Raw genomic sequence first — 25,379 nt, forward strand, 5'->3', positions numbered from 1 at the left:
TTGTTAACAAAGCTATGTCTCAAGTATACCATATCAAAATTTTTGTGGTAATTCAGTGAAGTAATTTCTTAACACTGAAATACGCTTTCATCTGTGACTGTGCAGCAGGTATTTTTTAAATGGATTTTAAAAATCAATTTTTTAATGGATAGAAAAATAGTGTTTGTTGCTTTCCTGTTCCCCCAAATTAAAATTCTCAGCATCTGAGTGGAACTGCTTTTAGCTTGGCACTAGGAGAGTCACAGGCTGTAACTTAAGAGTGATTGGCTTTAATTCAGGAAGCCCTGGGTTCAAGTTCTAGCTTGGCTGCTTATTAGGAGTATGACTTGGGCTAAGTCCCTTGATTTGCTGTGGGTCTTAGATTCTATATTTTGAAATGAATGAATTTGGAGTTTGGAGGTAACTTCAAGTACTAAAAGCTCTATGAATCTGAAATGTAAATTATTTTCAGAAAACTAACTTTTCTAACCCGTATAGTAGCTTCTCATTGGACATTGCGAATCACTTCCTCCATGGTCAATGTCTGCATGAGTCTTCTTAGATTTAAATATTAATTCACCCAGATGAATTTAAATTATTCCAGGGCCATAAGTAAAAGTAACATGGGCCCAAGGGTTTGGGCAGCAGGAATGCTTAATGAAAAAGGAATTGTGTGAAATTAAGTATTTTAGTGAGTGAAATTAGGCCCCCTGCCGCCATAGTGCCAAGGATAGTTCAGCATTTTATATCCAAGCTGAGCCCCATGGCCTTTTGCCTCCAGCATGTCAATCAGAGGAGTATTTAGAGCCCAGGGCTCAAGCGGTAAGCATGTGCCCCCACCCCGCTCCCCACACTTGAGCCTCCTTCAGGCAAAATTTCCCTCACTCAGGGATGCCTGGAGCCTAGAGAACAAGGTCACTAATAATTAAGGAGGGGTGCCTGGCAGTGGAACAGGCTGGGAAGTGCCAGGAAGCCTCAAGGGAAATGAGTAGCTTCTTATAGGCGGGTTCTGAGTAATGTCCTGCAGGCTGTGGAGATGGAGCTTGACAGCTAAAAGGCTAAAAGACAGTTCACTCCTATCCCTGCCTCAGATGATATTCAGAAGGGCTCCCCCTTCAAAGTCCTGTGAGACTTAAGTATGCACATTCTTTAAATGGTCCTGGCCCCCAGGGGCTACTGTCCCAGGGCATTGCATCTGCCTCTCTGTTCTCTCAGGCCAACCTCTCACCATTGGTCCCCAGTTTGAACTCACAGGAGAGAGAATATGCCTAGTGGCTCTGAACCCACAAGTCCTAACATCAAAACACTATCTCAACAGGCGGTCCTTTGCAACAAATGTTGGCCTCAGACACATTCAGGGTTCATTTGTTTTTCAGGCAAGAGGATGACATTAATAGATCAAAAATTTTCTAACAAAGCTCCTCCTCTTCATCCTCCTCTTCTTTTCTAATATAGTAGCCCCCAATTATTGAGTACCTTCTAGGTGCCAGGCCCTTTGTAAGTACTTAATAAATGCTAAGTCTTCATAATAGTCTGATAGATAGCTGCTATAATTATCCCCACTTTACAGATGAAGAAACTCACCTATAAAGGTGGCAAGTAAGTTGTCCAAAGCCACACAGGCAGCCCAGGAGCCTTGTTGTCCACTGTGCCCTCCACTGGGAACAAGCTTACTCTCACTGGTTAGGAACTCATTCACCCACTTAACAGACATTGTTAGCTCCACCTTTGTGCCAGCCACCATTCAGAGAGGCAAAACCACCAAAGAGAAAGGGACACACTCGCTAGCTCTTCTCCTATCTAGCATTTTAAACGTATTTTACTACCATACCGGGCATTTACTCCTAGATGGAGAAATCTCATGCGTTATGGAGAGGCTTACTAGCTTCCAAGCCTCTGACCGCTTTCTGGGAACTACTAGCATTATTACACAGTCCTCAGATGAACATCTCTAGTGATATAATCTCTAGTCAAAAAGCTTATTATAAGCTTGTTATTCTTGCATCTAGCCCGCAATCACTGCTTATAATGCAAGCAACAAAGACAGATTCCTATGGTATGTGTGGATGTTAGAGATTCTCCAGGCTGGAAGGAGCAATGGTCACTGGTTCATTTAGTCTTTTCCTCATCTGATGGCTCTCCAGGATATACATGTCTGCCAGCAAATTTGTCCCTCCTTCCTCAGCCTTGCTCCTCACTTGGCTTCCTTGATATTATGTTCTCCTGGGGTTTCTTTGCCTCTGGCTCTGTCTTCTTAGTCTCCTTGTGGCTTTCACTTCCTCTGCCCATACCTTTAATATCCTGGAATGATAATCTAGAATTTTCTCAAAATTCGCTGAGAACTGGGCAAAGTATGTGGAGGAAAGGAAGAAGGTATTTCTAGTTGGGTTTGGCCTTCCTATAGAACTGTAAATCAAAAGAGGAACAACCTACATGCCTCATAGGATGAGGGGATTGGGAAGTAAGTTATTGTCAACACAAGTGGCCATTGAAAGAGGTGATTGGGAAAACCAGATGGCCATGTGGAGAGAGGGCTACAGTTAAACAGAAGATGAAAGGAGACAGCTACAAATCTATGTGATTACAGAAATATCAGTATTAATTGAGACAGGCAGGAAACAAAATAGAGCATTTAGTATTGTCAGAGGCGTTAATGGTTATGCAGAGAAACAAAAAAGAGGGACTAGGAGGACAGTAGGGGTGGGAGGACTTGCAAATTTAAATAGCTTGGGTTGAAAGGGCTCACTCTGCGGAGGATACTGTTGAGTAAAGACCTGAGGAGGTGAGGGAGTGAGCCATGTAGATCCATGCAGGAAGAACTCTCCAGGCAGAGGGGACAGCCAGGGCAAGCGTTCCTAGGCAGAAGCAGTGCAAGGCAGAGAGCCCAGGGGGCTGAAACAGAGTGAGTGAGGTGGAAAGAGGTGGAAGAGGAGGCCATAGAGATGGAGTGGAGAGGTGAGAGCATCATAGGCCACTATAATGACACTGGCTGTCATTCTGAGGGAAATGGGAAGCCACTGGAGTCTTGATGCAAACAATGAGAAGACTCAATTACATTTTAAATGGATCACTCTAGCTCCTGCATTGAAAACAGACTGAGTCATGGGGGTGGGAAGGGCAGCAGCAAGGAGACCTGGACAAGGGTCATTCAGCCCTTTGTGGCCAAACTCTCCATTCCTGAAAGTACTTTGGACTTGTTAGGGTCCTGAAAGTACTTTGAACTTGTTAGAGAAGCAACTCTAGAGTTGCTTCTGATAAAGAGGGAGTAATGGTTTGGGTATCTTTATAATCAGTCTGTTCAAAGTACTTCATTTATGAGTGTGGTATGTCATGGGAGAAAAGAACTGTGCTGTTCTGTTTCTAGCTGATACAAGGCCTTCTTGGAGGTGCCCAGGAGCAGCAGCCTGATGCTACCTCATACCTCTCAACATCTGAGCAGAGTGGATCACATGCTGGATCTCAGGGTGCACCAGCACAAAGACCCTTCTCATAAACACAGTGCTCAAATCTGTCTCTCGGTTACTATTATTTTTATAATAATTAAAGCGCTCCAGACGCTATTTAGAACAAGATAATGTTAATTCTATTTATAGCTGCTTCCCTAGTACCTGACACGGTGCCTGACGTATAATATAGTGCCTAATAACTAGAAAATATTTATTGAGTAAAAAATTGAGAAAATAGAAAATATTGGAGAATAACTTCTACATGTTCCCACTACTGCATCTCCCAGTCCACCTGCACTGTGCTGTCAACTCCACCTTTTCTCCCGTTACAATGAGTGAAGTGTTCACACTCCAGCTAAGGTCAAGTCCTCTACTTCCACACTAAATCCCATTCCCTGTTGCCTACTCAGGGACTTTGCTTCCAAAGCTGATGGTCAGGTCTCTGGCCTCATCAGCAGCATTCGACATTGTCATCACTCCCTGGTTCTTGCCACAGATACTTTGGCGTCTGGGCCAGCACTCTCTTGGTTCTTCTCTTACTTCAGCCTTCTTTGCTGGATACTTCTCATCTTTCCATGCTTTAAACATTGTTGTGCTCTGGGGCTTGGTCCTCAGTTCTCTGCCCACATTCATAGTTACAATGATGTTATATAATTTAAATGCATTGATATGTCCAAATTTATGTTTTCAACCTGTCTCCCCTGTGAACTTCAGGCATGTATATTCAGTTGCTACTTGGCATTTCCACATGAATGTCTAAATATATGTCTCAAACTAGAGTCTTGGTTTCCATCTCTATTCCCCCTGCAAACTGCTCCACCTTGGGTCTTTCCCGTCTTAGTAAATGGCTTTATAATGTGCCAGTGCTTGAACTAAACACCTGGAATTGTTCTTGACTGCTCTCTTTCTCTCACATCCCATATACAATCCAATTGTAAGTGTTATTGATTTTACCTTCAAAATGTAATCACAATCTGCCACCTCCTCAAACCAGCCATTTCCTTCCTGTCTGAATTACTGCAGTGGCCTCCTAATTGGTCTCCTTACTTCTGCTCATATCCCACAATCATCTATTCTCTACATAGCAGTCAGTGATCCTTTAAAAACTGAAGTCATATGATATCACTTTTGTGCTGAAAACTCTCCAAAGGCTACCTCCTCTGACTTCATCTCTATTTCTCTTCTCCTCATTCATCTACATCAGCCACACTAGTCTCTTTGCTGTTCCTTGAACACATCCAGCTTGCTCCTGAATCCAGCTTTAACACATACTGTTCCTTCTGCCAGGAATGCTTTTCACCTTGTCAGAGTAGAGGGATGAGAGGGCATGCTCTTACCTGCTCAACTACTCTGATAAGGTGAAATTTGAACAGTGATTTGAAGGAGGAGGGGAAGCAAGTCTTGTGGATATTTATTCAACTTACCTCTCTCAATGAAAGAAATTTGGTTATTGGCTGGATATTTGAAGATACTAAGAAATTATTAATTTTCTTTTAGGCTTGATAATGTTTTTCTGATTCTCTTTTAGAAAAAGTGTTCTGATTTCTGTTACTAGCCAGGACGGAGTAACAAACAGGTTAAAAAACAACAAACAAAACAAAAGCAAACATAAATAATATTTTTAGGCATTGGAAATAGGCAGCAAGGGACTGTGATCCCTAAGTAAAGGGAAACAAGTGAGGCAAACCATATGACCACCATGGCTTGCTTTCTGGAGGCACATTCCAGTCTGTAGTGCATGGAGAGGGATCTCGAAAGCATAGCAGCAGTCTCACTGAGTTGAAGAGACAGAATGGGGTTTTGGAAGGCTGAAGTGATTACATGTTGTGCGGCAGAGCTCCAGAGAGAAGGGTACTATGCAAAAACAAGCAAGCAAAGAAACAAACAAACCAAAACTAAACAAACAAAAGACACCAGAAATTTAAATAGGGGTTCTTTTGAATGTTTGCTGAATACCAAGTCATGAATTCATAGAGTGAAACTCCACAAACAACTGCCAAGGAGCTATAAGCTGAACAGTTTTCAGAGCTCACCCAGGGTGGGGAGATATTCGAGCTCTGATCATCCAGAGTTGACACTCCTTGTTGATTACCCAGGGCATTCAACAGAGACCCCAGAAGTGTGTCTCTACAGTACAAAGATAAACAATCTTTACAGTAAGCCTTCTCCAGATCCACTGTGAGAAAGCTTTACATGGATCAAACTCATCACAAATGACATAACAGCCTGTCAGAATAATGCCAAAAACTTTGAAGGACGACAAAATCCAGAGGCTCACAACCGTTACATGCAGAGTGCCCATCATTCAACCAAAAAATTACCAAACATTTCAAGATGCGGGAAAAGGTCATCCATAATTAGAAGCAAGATTAGTCAATAGAAATCAACCCAGGAATGACAGAAATGATGGAGTTAGGAGTCAAGACTTCAAAACAGTTATTGTAAATGTGTCTAAGGATTTAAAGGAAAACACAAAAATGATGAGGAAGGAAATGGGAGATATAAAATAGAACCAAATAAGATTTTAAGAATTGAATAATATAATATCTGAAATGAAAAACCCACTGATTGAAATTAAAATCACAGGAAAAAATATCAGTGACTGTGAAGCACAGAAAGAAAGAAGATTGATAAAAGGAAAAAGAAATGTTACGTTTCAGTGATATACACAAAAGTGTTTACAGAATAAATTTATGATAGCTGGGGTTTGTTTCAAAATAATTCAAGGTTAGAGAGAAGGGAGGTGGGGGAAGTATAGATGGAGCAAAGATTGGCCATGAATTGCTAACTGTTGAACATGAGAGATAGGTCCGTGGAATTCATTATGCTCTTCTCTTGATTTTTTGCATTTCCTTAAAATTATTTGTGACAAAAAATTTGAAAACATTCTCTAGGAAAGAAAAAGTATTAGAATTTTCCTTCTGGAAAGAGGCCAATGAGAAATAAGTCCTTCCCTCTACAACATTTCTGATTTAACAGTCTTGAACTCTGCTCTGAGGGTCAGAAGCAGGGACTAAGCTATACAAGTTGGGGTTCCTATAGCTAGAGACACATCCCTCATATTGAAATAATGCTCTGACACCCGGGAAGAGAAATACGAGGACTCAGGAGGAAGTCCTCATTCAAGAGGTTCCATTAACAGTAGCCACACCTGTTCAAGGGAAAGTATGGTTGCATTTACCAGAGTCTTCTACCTGGGGTCCAAGTGGGAAAATGGGTTGGGTGGGTGATTGGTGCTGTAAATACTTTAAATTTTATTCATAAATCCAACGTGAGATTTTTTCTAAGTGCCTAGTGTTAAAATGCTCAATTTAGTTAAACAATGGCGTATGTACTAGGGAGAACTGGGATAGATTCTGAATTGTGAAGTTAAGGCCACAGAACTCACTCTGTAACAAACTTTAATGTCACTTCCAAACTTTAGTGTCAGTGACTGTACTAAATGAGCCTTTGGTCACAGGGTTGCTGTTTTTTTTTTTTTTCTTTTTTAGACAGAGTCTTGCTCTGTCGCCCAGGCTGGAGTGCAGTGGTGCAACGTCGGCTCATCGAAACCTCTGCCTTCCAGGTTCAAGCGATACTCCTGCCTTAGCCTCCTGAGTAGCTGGGATTACAGGCATACACCACCATGCCTGGCTAAATTTTGTATTTTTAGTAGAGGCGGGGTTTCACCATGTTGATCAGGCTGGTCTCAAATTTCCTGACCTCGTGATCTGTCCCCCTCGGCCTTCCAAAGTGCTGGGTTTGCAGGTGTGAGCCACTGTGCCTGGCCAGGTTGCTGGTTTTATAAAGTCCCTGGAAAGCCTGGTGGGTTGTCCTTCCTGTGCCCTTTGGATAAAACAATTCATCCCATCTTCCGTTGCCTATTTAGAGATCGAATTTAGAGAGCATTTTTCCAATTGGTCTCAGCTTAGGCATCCATAGGATGTTCTCTAGTGGTTCTACTCTTGTAGCACTCTTGGGCTATATTATTTAATTAGCACAGGCCATATGTTAGGTTACCTTTTCAAGTATTTGTTCTATTGTGATTTTGTTGATTGATGGCACAGACACGTTGACCCTGAATACATTTTGACTCATTGTTTGTGAATATAAACATAATGAAAATTATACCAATATTAAAATTTTTGTTCAGAAAGCAAAATCTAAGGTGAGTACCATTAAGCCAATTGAATTACTTGATCAAGTCTTGATACTGTATATTTTTGTCTTTTTTATCTTCTGTTTTGCTTGTTTTACTTAAAATATTCCCATCAAATTCGCATATTTTTGATGTAAATCTTAAAATTTATTGATAAGGTTTATATACAGAGTCACTGATTTTAGTTTTTGCAATTTTTAATTTTTTCCTACTAAGACTGATTTTTTTTTAACCAACCAATTTTGCAGTTTTCAGTGTCGGAAAAATCTATAACACATTTTGCCACGTTCAGTTTTAGTCACTGCCAGTTTTATTTTGTTTTGATTATTCCTTCTAGTAATGGTTCTCATAAATTGGGTAAAAGACAGCCTTTCTTAGTTAATCAATGAGGAAATTGGGAACAATTTACTTGGCAGCTCCAGTGGCAGACTGTGGCAGCATGAAATACCACTACAAGAGGAATTTCATAGCCTTTTAGTACACCCACTTACACAAATAACAAGAAAATGTTACTCCCATAAATTTTTAGATGTATATTTATTATCAAAATTCTACTATATACCAATATTTAGTGATAACAGAAATATCTTTCAAGCTGTGCAATTTTATGCCCTTTTTAAGAATCTGAACTTGTTTTCTTAAGGCTTCCGGTAGACTATATTTAAATGATCAAAATAATATGTTTCCCCATGAAACTACTTTCAATACATGTATAATGAATGTTCAATATATGTACTTAAAAAATTTCTGTCCCCCGCCGCCCCAAACATTTCCTTTCGAAATTGGAATTTGTATACAGGTCTGTGTATCTTAAAGACAGAAGTTGACTCTGACTTTCTTGTTGGTCGTCCACTCACCATTTTGTCTATCAGGAGTACACTGAAGAGGAGAGGGAGAAGTGCAGAAGTCAGAGTTTAATAATGTCCTACTATAATTAGCAAGGAGAGAATAAAAATAGAGTGACTTGCTTACCTAAGACCCACTTCATAATGAGCATTTCTGTCCAGGAGAACTGTGTGGTTTTCACTCTGAAGATTTGTTTTGGGTAGTCTGTGAAGGTTTCATTTGGCAGGGTTTTAACACCTTCAAATCGGTCAGATGCATTCACAACTAATAATCCCAAGAAGATTGTAAAAGAAACTGCATGAGCTACAAACTTCATGAAAGGGCTCCTCAGGGTTCGTCCTAGCTGGAAAGAAAACGTGTGCAAGACATGTTAAACTGGCTCTAGGTGGATGTAGGTCTTTCTTTATAACATCGCTTTCACCAAGGTTTAACCAGAGAATCCTTCATCTTGGACAGAAACTGCTAACTGAACCTATACAACATTTTTTCTTGAACTATTATATGAGATGCTGCTTGACCAAACTTATTTGGTCAATATTTTCCTATTCAGAAGACTTAGTGGGAGGGCTAAGAGAAACTGATAGAACACACCTGACATAATCATCATGCTGCATCTGATTGCACTGATACCTCCAACTGCATGGATATGAAAAAATAATGTCTGCATAAAGTTCACAATTTTAAAAAATGCACTTTGAGTATGCTCGGTTTTTGTTTAATCTACTCACTTGGGCTTCATTCTAAGAGTATTTGTTCTCAACCTTTCTTGTATGTTGATACATTTATTTAAAGCTATACATTTCTCACTAGGTACTGCTTTAACTGCATTCTCCTAAATTTTCACTTGTAGCATTTTCATTGACATTCTGTTATAAATATTTTATAAATTATATTTTGATTTCATTTTTAACTCAAGGATTATTTCATTTCCAGACATAGAGGACTTTTTTTCTCCCTGCTTTAAAAAATTTGAATTTTATTGCAGCATCTTTGTAGAACGTAGCCTCTATGATGGTATTCTAAAATTCATTGAGGTTTTCCTTTTGGCCTAGTGCCTGAAATGTCACAAGCTGGAAATGGTCCAAAAGATGCCCTATGAGGGAGCAAATATTAGTCACATCTTCTCTATCTCATGGCACCCCATCCAAAGGCCACTTGGATCTTTGGGATCAAATTGAGGGCTGCACATTGAGTACTTGCCAACCTCCTGTTAATGAACTCAGTTGGGACTCTTCCAGCTCATTGCCCTCATCTAAGCACCAAGCCCTACCCCTCATCCAGGTACAATAATAAGGCAAGAACAAAGAGGAACATCTTTTCTGAAGCTCAGTTCCTTTTCCAAGGTAGATATTCAATTATAACCAGTGACATTACTTGACATTCACATTCTGCCTCATTCAGGAGTCCTAGAGTGAAATGTTACCCAGGAGATAGACTGTTGGTTCAACAGAAGATCAGTTACAGGGCCTTCTCTAAGTAGAATTTTCCTAGTCACATATGGTCAGCACAACATTTATAAATCAGATGGTTTGATAATGTTCTTTTAATGTGCTTCAGTATGTTAATCGTCCACTTTAATTATTGTAGTTATTAGCATAACATTATTATGATTCTGATGCTATAGAACCCATTTATTAAAATAAAGTATTAGTTTTTATCTTTTTGAAAAATCTAGGTTTTAAAAAATATCCAAGCATTAGGAGTCCCTGCTTGTGTTAGAATTCATCTGCATATTGTCATATGACACTAGGAATAACTTCAGAAATATAAAGAGATGTTTATCTGACAATAGGCCCACAAATACTTTACAATAACATTTCTGTATAATGTTTATTACTTACAAAAATTGGGACTGTAGATTATTTTTGGCAATAGATGTGCTAGTTATAGAATGCAGTGGCATTCTATAGGGCACTGAAGGTGATCGAGATAGAGATTAAATGTAAGGACAAATAAAACATTTTTATATAAATTCAGTAAAAAACTGAATTAAACCATGTCTCTTTTTTATTTATATGATATTAAATAGCTAGTTTGAAGTTTCTGACATTTTAGCAAATGGTGTTAGCATCTTGGAGCTCCATTTCCCAACCAGGACCTTGGGATATTTTGGCATATCCAGGAGACAGCCTTAGGTAGTCATCACATTGTTTCTTGTCACTGTGACCTGACTGAACTGGTGATGAGAGGTGAGGGGAGATGGAGAATGACTGCAGGGAGGAGAATAGAGCATGAGGAGAGGGGAGACTGAAGAGAGGGCAAGGGATACCAGGTCTTGTGTATCCCAGCAAGGTTTCAAGAATGTTAGAAAAAGCTGGGGAACTCTGAGATAGACACAGCTCTTAAGGGGTCCATTTTCCCCATCCTTTATCTGTGGGCTCTACCTAATATCTTCAGTGATAATCTGGATGAGGATATGGGGTATACCTCTCCAACTTCTCACCCAGGTGAGGCACCTGATTGCTGGAATTTGTATGTAGCTGCACCCAAGCTGGCTTTGGGTTTCCCCAGAAGACCTGGTTTAAGGAATTTAATATTCATTTTGTTACCTCCTTCAAGCTGTTATCTTCTAGAAGAAGATGATTCTGCAAAAATTATTATATTTACTATAAACCATAATAAAAAGTCCTGATAATGCCTTTTGGTGATTTGATGGAAAGTTACCCTGGGCTCAGTTCCCACTTGATTTAGGTCATACGGAGGAAAAGCGAGGTTGGGAATTGATGTTCTTTTCCTATACTTCTGGGTTTGAATGCATCTTTTTATCTGGTAAAACTTTGATAAAGGTCAAATGAGATCCAGTCATTTCAATGGTTTCCTTTTTCTTTATTTGTAAAATTCCCTATTTGACTCACACAGATAATTTTTGAAGTAAATTACCTTTGGGGAAAATTTCCTCCATTTGCAAGGCCATCAGATGAGCCAAAAGAAAGGAGAAAAGTCAACCAATATATGCCAGCAGCTCTTAGCTGCAGAATCGTTAAAGCTGGGTCAGGTACCAGCGTTAGGTGTAAAAAGAGATGAAGATGTGGGCCTTAGCCTGCTGTGCCTGGAGTGCAGAACTGAGGAGCCCAAAAAATGTGGGCTAAAGCAGTTCAGTCATTACTAGGACCTTATGAGCTGAGAACACATCAGGAAATTAAAGCTTGTAGAACTGAAGTCTCTGGCTCACCCGAAGCTTCCTGGCCACTATTCTTTGGCTCTGAGAAATATATGAATGTCAAAGCAACTGAATAGTGCCCCTGAATGGGCTCCAAGAAAATTGCCTTCATGGACCTTCGGGGTGGGCACCTGCGTTTACTTGTCAGCACCAACTCTATGTTCCATACCACTGGGCTTTTAGCCCCTACAAGTGTAAGCACCTAAGTGGTACCTGGATGTGCGAGTCCCCACATCCCAGAAACATAGCCCTGTGGCTGTGATTGTGGTAGATCACTCAGAAAAGTTTTCCAGCATCTTCCTAATCTTTTATGACAGAGTCTCCTTCACCAAATGCCACCCTCGCTTTCCACTGGGTGCCATGGTCTTAAACAAGGGCCTGGTTTACAAGTTAGAAACTGAGTGAAAGCAAACTTGGATTAATCATTCCCAAAAGAATCATGCACAGCTTCAGGGTTGAGTAATTCTCAAATGTTAGCGAGATCCTGGTTAAATTAGAGGCAGATCCTCAAGATGCTCCCCCTGAAACTCTTATTCAAAATGTCTAACATAGGGCTCAGGATTTTTCCCTTTTATGATGGGGTAGGATAGTGGTGGTGTTTACTGGGTGCCTATAATCAGTGTTCTTACATTACAGTGTCAATCTACACATTGTAACGACTTGATATTTCTCCACACATTTCAATGTGAATCCACACTTTGTCCTGGGGGCTGAAGAGGGATTTACAAAGTAGGACTCCGATGAAAGAAAAGGAAGGGATAGAGTTTGTCATCTGGTTGTTTTGACTTCTTTCTAAAAAAGTCCTACCAACTTTTAAGATCTAAATCAAGTCCATTTCAAGGTCGGTTAGTCAGCAGCTAAGATGTTTACGTTAGGCGTTGAAGGTTATAATGGTGCTAGTGTAACTAGAGAGGTGTGTGTGTGTGTGTGCACACATGGGCGTGTGCATTTGCATGCAGCCATTAAGGGCAGATCTCTGGAGCCAGAGACTCTAGGTTTAAACCACAGCTTCATATATTTTTTAAAAAACAAGTTATTTAATCCCTTAGTGTTTTAGTTTCTTCTTCTATAAAATGGGGATAAAAGTAGTGCCAACTGCATAGAGTCAATGTAAGCAGTGCATTATTTAATACACACAAAGCAGTTAGAACAGTGCCTGGTGTATGGGAAGTACTCAATATATGGCACTGGAGGGTCTCAGGGCATTCTCCTAAGAGGAATCTTAAAATAAATTTCACACAAAGGTGGACCCAAACAGAGTCCTTATGTCTTTATGCCACGAGCCTGTTTGGGATATCTCTTATAGATAGCCTGTTGTGCTATCTATATGCAATACGATGCTGGGCACTGGAGGTGAAAGAGATAAAACAAGCTGTAAGAGTTGGATCTTCCCTTCAAAGTTGCTGATTTTCTAGTGTGGAGAGACACAGGCTAAAAAGTGTGATAGGAAATAGATGGAGAGATGGGGAGAAATGTTGCAGGGCTCAGTCTGGGCTAAGTCTGAAAGTGATCAGCTTCCGGCACTCTTTAATCCTATCTCAGCAGGGTGACAGGTGCTGGACTAGCCTTTTGGACTTGGGAACAGAAGCACTGGTGACATAAGAGCACCAATGCTGTACTTCCTGACACAAATTTCCTCTCCATGGGTATGCTTCAAAAATTGTGTTGTGATTTTCTTTAATCGAGTGTAGCTCTCTGGTAGAGATAAATGTGGAGAAACAGAGATCTCTGGAGGTGCTCTCCTCTCCTTGTTGGCCCCTGAACCACGTGGTTTGAGGACCCCTTTCAAGCCATTTCAGCTTTGGTAAGGCAAAGCAGAGATCTTTCAAAGCTGCCCACTCACTCATGCCTTTCTTACTAGATGTTCATGTTTGGGATGGTGAAGAGGGGGTACCAACTTTATATTTCTCTGAGCAAGGGTTATGGCAGTAAGGACTGATAGATTGCACACTACAAAGACATAAGGTTGGATTCTAAAGTTGTTTACAGTTCCTCCTGCCTGAGTCCTGGGGCAAATTTTGAAGATAATTGAACAGTTATGGTTAACAGGTAATAGACAAGGTCAGCTTCTCCTTCCCTGTTGTAAGTAAAACTGGTGCAGTTCCTCGGCATTTTCATGATGCTGGCTTCTGCCACATCATATAGAGACACTGTTTGAAACTTTGAAGATGACTGTTATTTATTCTTTTGGCTCTGAGATCTTAACAGGCAAACAATCTAAATTACAAATCAGAATAGGATAGCAAAGGATGGAAACAGCTCAGGCAGCTAAAAAGACCCTTTGACATTGGAGCCCTTGTTGAGAGAATAAAGAACTCTCTAGGCAAACAGAGACCTAACTGCCGTGCATCCACGGGGATTAGAATTCACTGGTCTCCCAGTGGGCTGCCTGAGCTCAACGAAGTTGGTGATGACAATGAGAAATGATGAACAGAATCACTGTTCTTTCTCTTGACCCAGATAAACTTGTCCCATGCTCCAGGCCTGCATTTATCATTATATGTAGCCATCTGTGACTTGGTTATCCTCTTCAACCAACATATTAGTAAGCTGAACTTCTGTTGACACCTTTCACCTTGTAATTTCCTTATTTAACTGTCTTTCTTAGGGACCCTCAGAAACAATATAAAAATAGAATCGACAGCCTTGATAATTCAATAGGAAAGAAATGATGCAGTCATTATGGCTGGCTAATCAAGTAATTTTGATGCTCCTAATAGTCTCTAAATTAGGGCAGCAACTATTAGGAAGTAAATGCACCACTGGGCTGGAAACAGAAATCTCAACATTTACTAGACATTGATGGGCATTAGTTAGTTGACGAAGTTTGCAAGTAACATTTTATGAATACATTTATAAAATAATATCAAGGTCTAAGTTTTTAGAAAGAGGTGTAATAATGTCATTAGAATATGAGATCTCTGAAATGACATTGTCCTTTTCCTGGAATTACAGATATAGGCAGATGTAAAGTCAGTGACCCCTCAGGAGGAGGGCTGCCAGCCCATTAACAGACTTCGCCATTGCCTTCCTTTTGGGAAGACATGGTTTTTCTGGGCATCAGGAACCCTTAGAGGGGCTGGTTTTGTCACATGGCAGATGTGACCTCTCTGTAATTCCCAGTAATATCTCTGCCAAAGTTGAAAAGATTTCTTTCTAAATGGTGAAAGGAAAGACTAAAAATATCTTGACTGTTTTATCTGTCCTTTGGCTGCCTCAGAGCAAGTTCAACAGCTCTTTAATGAGGGAATCTTTGCTTGTAATGAGCAGTGCCACCAAGAGTCATCTCATGCCACAGACTCAGTTATCGACATGCCCTCTACTGCACTGAGCTCAGACGTGGAATCTAGAAAGTGCACAGAAGTGACAAGTGGCTTAACGATCAGCTCATGTTTATCTTGAGTTTCTTTTTTTAGTCTTATTGGAACTTCTGGGGGACTAAATGTCAATCACATGAGTATCTAAACAGAGGTGAGGAAACCCCTGTTATGGGCCAAACTTCCCTGCAAGTGTTTCCTCCAGAGTGTTCCAGAAGACTGCCATAGGTCTGATCCCTACATCCCAGGTGCTATTACCTTCCTGGATTCACTAGGCCTAAGAAATTCTAGAAATCCCTCTCTGCAACCACACACTTTTTAATGGGATCACATCTGCATATGTACCAAGATTCCTCTCAGAGCTACCAGAAATCTAAACAATTTAGTCAGCAACTACTCTTTCTGAGTCTTTTCCCAGGCCACTAGGCAGTTCAGAGCCAAGCCAGTTTGCTCCTGTTGGCTAGTTCCAGGTTCCTGGAAGCTGTCACATTTAGCTTTGCAGCAAAAGTGAGGATTGGCAGCACTTTCTCCACAAAGTTGCTGTTATTTTAATGATTGAACAGCCTAGAATTTGTTCTGGGGCTCAGAGAGAGTGAAGTTAAGTGTCCCTACTCACTGGGGCTCTGGGTGAAGGCAACTTACAGTACAGACTGTGCCTAAAACTCATGACCAGCTTCAAGCCAGCTTTAAATCTGGTTAGTTTTTTCACCCACTGTGTTTTTTCAGCTCATAATGAAGGACAGAAAAAAATTGCCTTTATCTACATATATATTACTTGGGAAATTCTGATCTGAAAGTGCCTGGCATGATAGACTGCCATAGAAGCAAAATCCTCAATAGATGTAAGGTTGAATACTGTAAAAGTTCAGTAAGAGGGCTTCCATTTTTAATACTACTCTCCAGAAGAAGGATTTGGGGGCTTGACCTCTCTCTGTGACCCTGTACCTACTGTGAGGCAGTCAGTTCATTGACTGTCTGGTTAGGTGGCCTCACCAGCAGCCCCGAAGTCTCTCAGCTGTCATTCTGGTATGAGTTACTCCTAAGTGGAGCTGACAAGAGGGTTGGTTCACTGGTGACACTTTTATTAACCACATTACCTGATCAAATTGCCTGTGGAACTAATCTCCCTGTAGTCATATTTCTCCTACTGAATGTTGATTACCTAAGCTTAATTCCTTTTTAAATGTATCACTAGGTAAATGCAGCTTTGGAACCTTTAGTGACAATCTTAAACCCATGAAACATACTTCAAAATTTCTGCATGGTTTGGTCTTAAAAGCACTGACTCTTCCCCGAAGCTGGAGTGCTGGTACTTTCTACGGCTTTGACTCATGTGACTGGGATGTGGGGATGGTGGAGCCAGTAGTAGGGCAGCTTGGCACCTGCAGGTTCCACTCCTTCCATCACTGGTGGGCACTGGACACTCCCCCTCAGGGAAATAACACTCCTTTTGAGCTCTTCTTCTCTTTCCTTTGCCTTTTTCCTTCTTGCAACCTAATTAGCTGCCCATGTGAGCCAGAACCTCATCAAAGGGGCCAGGAAAACTAGGAAGATGTTGTAATGGGTCTGCAGTGCCCCAGCATGAGCTGTGTTTGACTCCCAGCCTACTAGTCATTTCTCTTTTCTGGACCTACTTCTTCATAAAGCATACATGTCATAATGTAATTGAGGCTGTGAAATGAGATATTCCATGAAAAGGGCTTAGAGAAGAGAAACTACTCAAATGTTGGCTATTACTAGTACCATGATTATAATTATTATACTGTGGGTTTGGAGGACATGCTTAGGACATTGCATAATTAGAAGAAGAAAAGTATCTTTATTCTCAATTCTGTTACTGATCTTTTCAAATTATGCCTCTCATGTTTAAAATTTTATTGCTCCTCTCTCTCTTTAAAAAAAAAAAAAAAGATTTAAAAAAGCACGTCTTAACATTTTTCCTTTTATGTGGTTTCCTACTTCCACCGGGTATCTCAGGAATATTTTCTTTAAATATGGGAAAAAATCAGCTGCTAATTTGAACAAAATGGACTTCAGATCATGCTAAGAAGAGAGAAGAAATAACCGCAAACGACATGCACCTTAAGCAGTCTGTACCTTGCTGCACGGAGCAATCCAATAGGCTATGGCGAGAAAAGGGAGGCCTATGGAGACTCCAAAGACAGCCAGGAATTTCACAGCGATAGACTGTTGACGTAAGCCTGAGAGATTTTCATACCACATGGTAAGCAATTGCTGCTGACAGTTAGGATGAGCAACGAACTGTAAAAACAAAACAAAAACAAAAACAAAACGCAAACAGGAAAATGGCATTGATAGCACTTGAACAGTATACAACCTAGGAGTAGCTGGGGGCTGAAATGCTCCACCTGGGGGGTGGTTGAGGAAACTGCAGTGGGGGTGAGGTGTAGGAAGGGGGCCTTCTGACTTGGGGATGCTAAGGAACTTTGTGCTGTGGCCAGAGTCCTTGCAAGACTGGCTGAATTCACACTTTGCAAACCGGGCCTAGAAAAGTCTAAGGCACAGAAAATGGAAGTCAGCTTTTCGGTACATGCTTGTCTTCAATTCAGGCTGTTCAGCTGATCAAGGGAGACTTATCTCTGGGCAGAGTTCACTTGGGAAGGAACACAGAGGAATGGATGGAGCATGAATGGGGTTTTGGAGTCAGACATGGGTGTGAATTTTGTTCTACCCCCTGCTAGCTGGGTGACCTTGGGACAGCTACTTAACCTCTCTGAGCTTTAATATTCTTATCTGAAAAACAGAGCTTATCACATTGTCTTGGAGGATTAAATGATATTGTAAAAAGAAAAAAAAAATCCCCTGTCTTTACCCATGTAGTCTAAGGAAAAATGCTTACAGTGTTTCCAGAGGATGTGTTAAAACTCCTCAATATTTTCTCACTGGATCCCAGTGGTGTTGGGCTTGAATCCAGTTTTTTTGTGGTGTGATGGAGCACCGCCACATTGGATCCTCCACGGAGTAGCTTCCTTCTGGGACATCACGCACCCTTCTTACCACCACTTCTCTCTCTTGGAACTGTTCTGCCCTAATGCTTAGGTTACAAGACAGACCTCTTGTGGCCATTTTCTATTGTGTGGCCATGTCCTGCCCTCACCCCTGGATTCAGCTTGTTGGACTAGGAGTGGAACCCTGACCTAAACTGGGCCTATCAGGTTTTCTCTCCTGGGTGTTTAGGACTATGTTGAGAGAGGCAGTCTATTTATTTAATAGAGAGTTAACATGTAACCTTGGACGATCTGGGCAGCTATCTTCCACTTTGTGGACTAAGTAGCAAAACAAGTCTGTTGAAAACAGAAAGAGAATGGTGTGCAGAAAGAGGCTAAGCTAGTGTTTGACCTCTTTAGGGCCCAGCTCCACTCTACCCATGTGGTCCATGAGACACTTTTATATTCATAAACAAAATGTTTTGTTTTCTGCTTGATCCAGCATATTGGCTTTAGTTGTTGCCACCACAACATCCCTTTTCTGCAAATAGTAGTTGCTGCTTGGCCATTTTTTAGTTGACTCAGGGTAAACTGGAAACTGGTAATAGGCAATATTTAAGCAAAATTTATGGGAAGAAAGTTTACATTTGAAAAAAATATACTTGTTAGCTTATTTTTTTCCCCATGACAGGAGGAAGCCATTGTTTGCTTCTGACAGGTCTGCCCTTTGGCCCCACTCAGGATACCCATGTGCTTCAAGAGCATGGCTGGACACTATGGAGTAGAGAAGATAGACTGGGCATTTTTCAAACGGACAACTTATCAACTGAGTACTCTGGAATGTCATGTGCTGATTTTCATCTCATTTGCCTCACTGAGTATTAAGGGGACATATACAACAATTCCTGGGAAATTTGAAACATTCCTTTTTCATTACAAGAGCAATATAAATAGAGCTATTTTAAAATTCACAATGTAAGTGACAACATGTTTCCCATTTCTGTGAACTCATGGTAACTCACAGTAACAGCCAAACTATCTTTGAGGACATTATCAAAGGTTTCTTTGACCCTACAGCCCCTAACAATACCATTACTTGAAATATTAGATGCAAATGAGGCTTTTCTTTGTAGCATTACTGGCTTTTCTTTGTGGCATTACTGCTATGCTTTCTCTCTAAGAATAGCAATGGATTATCCTCAGCCCAGGAAGGAACCCCCAGGCTGCAGATCATAAGACATCCTGGCCCTTTCTGGCTCACAGTGAAGAGGAGCAAGCAATGGAGAGTCATGCAGACATTTCTGTAATTCTCAGGGTCTAGTCATAGCACAGTCTCAGAGGGAGTGGTGGGTGAGCATGGGGTGCAGTCACCTTTGTTTTTCAACTGCCAGCCTTCTGTGGATACTGAAATGGCCCTGCTTTGCAGAAACTCACAGCCTGATTAGAAGGCGCGACACATGCTGTGAAATAGAAGACGAGCATTTGACTCACCCTATGGCTCCCTGCACTACAGCTGCCTGGGAAGGATGCCTGTCGCAATCCCCATCATTTGCTTCTTGTCTGTATCTGGGAGAGCCTCTCCCATGCTTCTGCTGCTACCTCTTGGCAGACAGGTCAGCACCGCAGATTGGTCAGAAGGCCAGAAGAGCAGAAGCTCTGAGAGAGAACACAGTGGTGACTATTCCCCACTCTCCCTCGCTTGCCTCAGAGGAAGATGGTGGTCCCAGCTAAAACAGAGGGGTCTCTTGGGGTGCTGTCTTCCTCTGATTGGACCTTTGCTAATTTCCACAGCTGCATTTATCTCTATAATAAAGCAACCTAGCTTCAGACATGCTATTTATTTGTAGATAGACTTTATGATGTAATAAGATATCAGCTGTGGATAGCTGAAACCCAATTGGTGTTTACCTCTATCTGGGTACCTTTCTGTACTTGTGGCAGCCGTTCAAAGACAGTTCAATGTGTATCAAAATATTTTTTTCCCATGTGATTTTGAAGCATGAAAAAATATCATCCCTGACCCAAGGAGGATGAGAGTAGCAAATGAAGCACACCAACAGGACACAAAGAAACTCTACCCAAAAGGGCACACAACTAAGGAACAAAGGCAGGAAGAACTCAGGGTGTGACCAGGATTTTCAAAAGCAGGGTCAGAGAGGAACTGATGGAAGAAAAGCTTATAGCTAGAATAGAATAGGAACTCAGAAAATTGGTGTTGTCTTAGGCTTATTTTCTTTGGCATCGTGCTCACAAAAGGATAGAATGATCAAAGGATGGATGTCACCAAGAGCTAAGCCTAGGCCATTCCTGCCCAGGACATGGCACACTTTTAGGAAAATTCTTGAAGGGAAGAACTGATGTGACCGCCTAGATTTTCCCAGCGACATGATTCATATTCATCATAGTAGGCAGTTTGTAATGGCTGAAACCAAGAATCTCTGAAGGAGTTTACATGCAGCTGAGCAGGCTCTTAAGAGAAAATAAATCAAACTACATCTGTAACTGAGATGGACTGTCCAAGGAGCCGGGTGAGGGAGGGACTGGAGAGGAGTTGGCCTGCAGGGAGAGATAGGAGGGGACACTGAAACAGAATTCTCTGGAATGGAAAGGCTGACTCTGCCCCACTCAGGTGACAGTCTCTCTTTCTTTTCTCTCAAGTAATTCTTAGTCACTCCCTTTAATTGTAGTTATAGTTCTGCATGATCCCCTGCTGGAGAGAAAACTCCTCCTGGAGGGCTCCTGTGGTCTTTAGTGTGGTGTTCATGAATGGGCACTGTTTGAGTAAATGGCATGGCCAGAGTTCTCTGCTTTCAGATTGCAAATCTGGTGCCATCCACAGGACCAAAGTTGCCTTCCTTCCTCATTGCCCCTGTGAGGTGGCCGACTCCCGGCACTTCTGCATGTCACCACATCTGGAAGAGGCACGTGGCTACCAGAGGCTGAAAGTGGCTTGCTAGGAGACACGATGAACAGATAAATGATTGAATTCATGTCTGCTGAATTTATTTTAACTATAGAAGTGCCAGGAGATTAAGAAACAACAACAACAACTTCCTTAATTCCCAAAGGCGGTTGAGCTAGGGGTTTAAAGAGATGAACCAGGAAAAAATTCATACCATCATCTGGAGGGGACGCCCCAAGAAATGAGCCAAGGAGGGAGGCAGGGATTGGAACTAAGCTCAAGGGGATTTTGGGCTACAACTTGGGGTTATTTCGTATGCCCTGCCTAGGCACACCACCCCACTCACCTTTTTGCAGCACTGCCTTCAAAATTTCCCCTTTTTTGACCACCTGAGCATCTGTCACATAGCTCCTTCATTGCTAGGAGATTCTATTTGCATGCCTCTATAGATGTCTGACACTTGATTCCACCCTCCCCTGACTCCTCTTCCACTTGTGCATGCCTGATCCCAGCTAACTCTGGAATGCTTCTTGGTTATTTCTACAGCTGGGGATTCTGCCAAGCAGTTGCGAACTGAGCCTTCCTGGAAGTCTACCAGGCAGCAAAAGGAGATGGGCCTCTCTGCAGGCTCTTCATTCCCATGGATATTCAATATCAACTCTTACGTTAGGTCTCTTGTGCCATTGTTCTCAAAGACAGCTCTCTGTTCTTGTATCCCAGGGACAGCAGGACACAAAAAAACTCTCTGCCACCTCTCTTTAAACAAACCTCCAATTTTCTAGACCAAGAGAGATTACTTACACAAATGCCCTTAATTGTTGGGTTGCTCTGAGAACTGTGCCTGTGACTCAGCAGCATCTCTCTGAGCAGAGGATAGTTTTTTGATGAAGAAAGTCCTTAATGAACCAACCTATGTCTCAGTCTCAGGGTGCAGGCACCGAAACAAAGGGTACTGGAATTCTTCCAGAGCTGGAGGCAAGCCATTTCCTGAGTGCAGTGGCAAAGGCAGAAGCTGTGGCGGGGCTTTCTGGAGGTGGAAGCATTTTCCCCCACTCACCAGAAGTCCTCTCAGAGGAGAGAGCCCAGAGGGTGCTGATGTGACTGGGTTTCCAGTCTGGTTATGTTGTCATGGCCAGAGTCCCATGGAAGGCTGAGTCAGCTTCTAGCTGGCTCCAAATGACTGCCTCTATCCTTTCAAAGTGTCACAAAGAGGCCACCCTCCATACCTGGTGGCAACTCTCTCCACCCCACTGGAGGCTATGCCCTAACCTGAAATCAAAGAAGTGGAAGTTATTTCCAGCAAATTTTCTTGGATTATTTTCAACTCCTCCCCTTCCTGAGCCTTATCATCTAGCCACATTGCTCTACATGCTGTTCCCAAACATGGCATATGTAGCCACCCCCTGTCTATGTTCAAAGAAGGTCCATCCTGCTCCTCTCTGGTATAACTCCTCAGCAGCCTTCAAGACCCAACTTCCCCTTTGGGAGGCCGAGGTGGGCGGATCACCTGAGGTCAAGAATTCAAGACCAGCCTAGCCAACATGGTGAAACCCCATCTCTAATGAAAAAAAAAAAAAAATACAAAAATTAGCCAGGCATGGTGGCTGGTGCCTGTAATCCCAGCTACTCGGAAGGCTGAGGCAGGAGAATTGCTTGAACCTGGGAGGCAGAGGCTGCAGTGAGCCGAGATTGCACGACTGCTCTCCAGCCTGGGCGATGGATCAAGACTCCATCAAAAACAAACAAACAAAAAACACCCAACTTCCTGTCTACCTCCAAGTCCCACCAAGTTCCTCAGCCCCCAGAGACATCTTGGACACCTATGGGTCTTATTCTGTAGCCTACTCACTTGGCAATCATGGTTCATAGGTCAAGTTGTGGATAGACGTACTCTTGTAACTACATTTGATCTTTTCTGCTATTTTTAATCTTCTTGAAGGAACCAATTGTCTAGGTATCTCCAAGAGTGTGCAGCCTTATGTTTTCCATGTAATAGGTGCTCAATAAACTTCTGTTGAGTGATTGATAAACTGAGGGTTTTGAATCCCCTAAGATTTTCTCCATGATTTTCTCATCATCCAGAATAATTTCTAAATATAACAAATCCTGTTACTCAGGGCCTGATGAACGCTTAAGTGTCTTCACATCTTTACTAAAAGGTAGGCAGGAAGAGGGGATAAAAGCTAAACCAGGTACTCATCTTCTTGTGTAGGAAAATATTGAAATATTAGTCCAAAATAAGGTTTGAGGATTATCTCTTAGATTAGATGAGGATTATTTAATTTTTATGTATGCCATGTACCATGTAAACTGACATCAATTCGGAAAGTATTTATTTAATAATAAGGAATCACTAATATTTGTTGAGCACCATTCTGTGTCAGGGCCTGTGCTTACCAGTCATTATATTATTTAACCCTCACATCAGTTTTTTAAGGTGAGGTTGGCAAATCTCTGTTTTAAATATGGAGGCATTAGACACAGAGAGATGAAGTAACTTGTCTACCATCAGTCACAAAAGTGATTATGATGACAGGGCCCGGACTGGAACCCAGGCCAGTCTGACATCAAAGATAGCATTTTGAACTATATTTACCCTATATTTCCTCAAGGTAGATTTAAAATCAGATGGAAACACCAAAGCACAAGGGATTATGGTGATTTTTCCAATTCCCCAAAGGCCAGGGGACTCATCATTCGAGATACTGTTAGAACTCTCATCTCTCTCTGCCCTTCTGCCTGTTGGTCAGCCAAGTCTCAGTAGAGATAAAAATCAGAAATACACAAGGAGAAGGGCTTGAAGCCACTTTTCTTGATAACTTCATCCTGCTAAAGATAACATCCTGGGCTCTGTCTTCTACATATAGAGAAGAATAGAAGCAGCTGATTCCATGATGGCTCAAGTGCCTGATCACTTCTTTGCCAGGACCCAGGTTAATGTGGAGGCCACCCAAGCTCAGACTTACAGCCTTGAAAAGTGCAGACTCCATTTAAACAATCACTTTGCTGAAGGACCTAATTAGGATTTCAAGTCCCATGACAAAATCCTACCTGACACTGATATCTTACTAGGAAGAGCAGCAGTTCCCTAAGCCTGAGTTCTGACTGGATAATGTTCCCAAGTTAGTTCCACAACTCTGCAGGCCTTGCTGGTGGCTGTGCTGTGCCTTGGTTGCAAACGTTCATGGGATTGGGAACATGCAGAGGCTCTGGGTCAGCCTGCCCAGGTATCAATACAAGCTCCACCATTGATTGGTGAGGAACTGAGTAGCTTAATTCCTTAGGTCTCAATTTCTCTACTTATGGAATGTCCATAATGATGACTAACTCAAGGGAGGTTTCAAGGGTTTAGAAAATGAAGTTCCAGTTTTTGGTTTATGGTGCAACTTTTAAACCTCAGCAAACTTCTGTTTACCAACATACTGATTTTTGATTGGTATAATATTTCTGAAATACAAACCACTTATATCATGCATCAAATTTTTTAATCAAGCAAAGATGTGCTCACTTACAGAGAGTATTCATCCACTTTCTGTGGCTCTAAAGTAGAGAAACCTGATTATCATTAAAAGCAGTTTTTCTTGCATGAATAATTCTTACTCTAGTTCAGAAACTTTATCAACAAGGAGAACATACACCCAAAGGTATTAATATTGATACAGGAAATCTGCATGGGATTCTGTATCTATATTTAATTAAATGAAAAAAGACAGAGTGGGAATGCTTTCTTTAAATATAAATCACAGTGTACGACCAGTACAAAAATTGTCATGCTAGGTTGATGGAACTGGGATGGGGTGTGGTGGTCATACATTTTTCAAAGAGATTCCCTCATATTATCAAATAAAATATTAGGTTAGGGCAGGCAGATGAAGGAATCAGAGGGAACTATTTGTAGCTTACTTACAACTATCCCTTTATGATTCTAAATTTTCTAAATGTCTCTTTCAGAGAAATGTGAATATAACTCAGTAATAAGTTATTTACTTTTCAAAATCACATTTTATATTTTATTTTTACGTAATTATTTTAAAATGACACTTTAGGCCGGGCGCGGTGGCTCACGCCTATAATCCCAGCACTTTGGGAGGCCGAGGCAGGTGGATCACGAAGTCAGGAGATCGAGACCATCCTGGCTAACCCGGTGAAACCCCGTCTCTACTAAAAATACAAAAAATTAGCCGGGCGTGGTAGCGGGCGCCTGTAATCCCAGCTACTCAGGAGGCTGAGGCAGGAGAATGGCATGAACCTGGGAGGCGGAGCTTGCGGTGAGCCGAGATCAGGCCACTGCACTCCAGCCTGGGCGACAGAGCAAGACTCTGTCTTAAAAAAACAAACAAACAAAAAAAAAAAACAAAAAAAAAACAAGACACTTTAAAATTCAGTCTATCTCCTATGAATTTATATGATAATGCTGATGTATGTATAACATCTATATTGCCCATGTTTTATTTTTACTTGATGCTTTTATTTGTATGTCGTTTTATACTCAAAATATGCTTAAGATTTAGGGTCACTAATTTTACATTTTAAGCTTTGAATTCTTAAAGTTATCAATATTCTTAATACTAGTATTTTGATATTGTGAGACATAAATGTGAAATAAGGGCATAGTCATTGATTCAAGCATTAGAAATAACATG

General features: G+C 41.4%; 1 protein-coding gene across 1 annotated transcript in view; it reads right to left on the reverse strand.

Moving 5' to 3' along the window:
* Window positions 1-25,379, reverse strand: part of TRPC7 (transient receptor potential cation channel subfamily C member 7) — a 164,725-nt gene that overhangs the window by 46,317 nt on the left and 93,029 nt on the right. Inside the window, exons 5-6 of the mRNA XM_054556386.2 lie at window positions 16,984-17,148; window positions 8,536-8,752 (exon numbers count right to left, since the gene is read on the reverse strand). Of these exons, the coding sequence (XP_054412361.1) occupies window positions 8,536-8,752; window positions 16,984-17,148 (382 nt within the window). The remainder of the gene's footprint in view (window positions 1-8,535; window positions 8,753-16,983; window positions 17,149-25,379) is intronic.

Source organism: Pongo abelii, chromosome 4 (assembly GCF_028885655.2).
Source record: "Pongo abelii isolate AG06213 chromosome 4, NHGRI_mPonAbe1-v2.0_pri, whole genome shotgun sequence".
NCBI lineage: Eukaryota > Metazoa > Chordata > Mammalia > Primates > Hominidae > Pongo > Pongo abelii.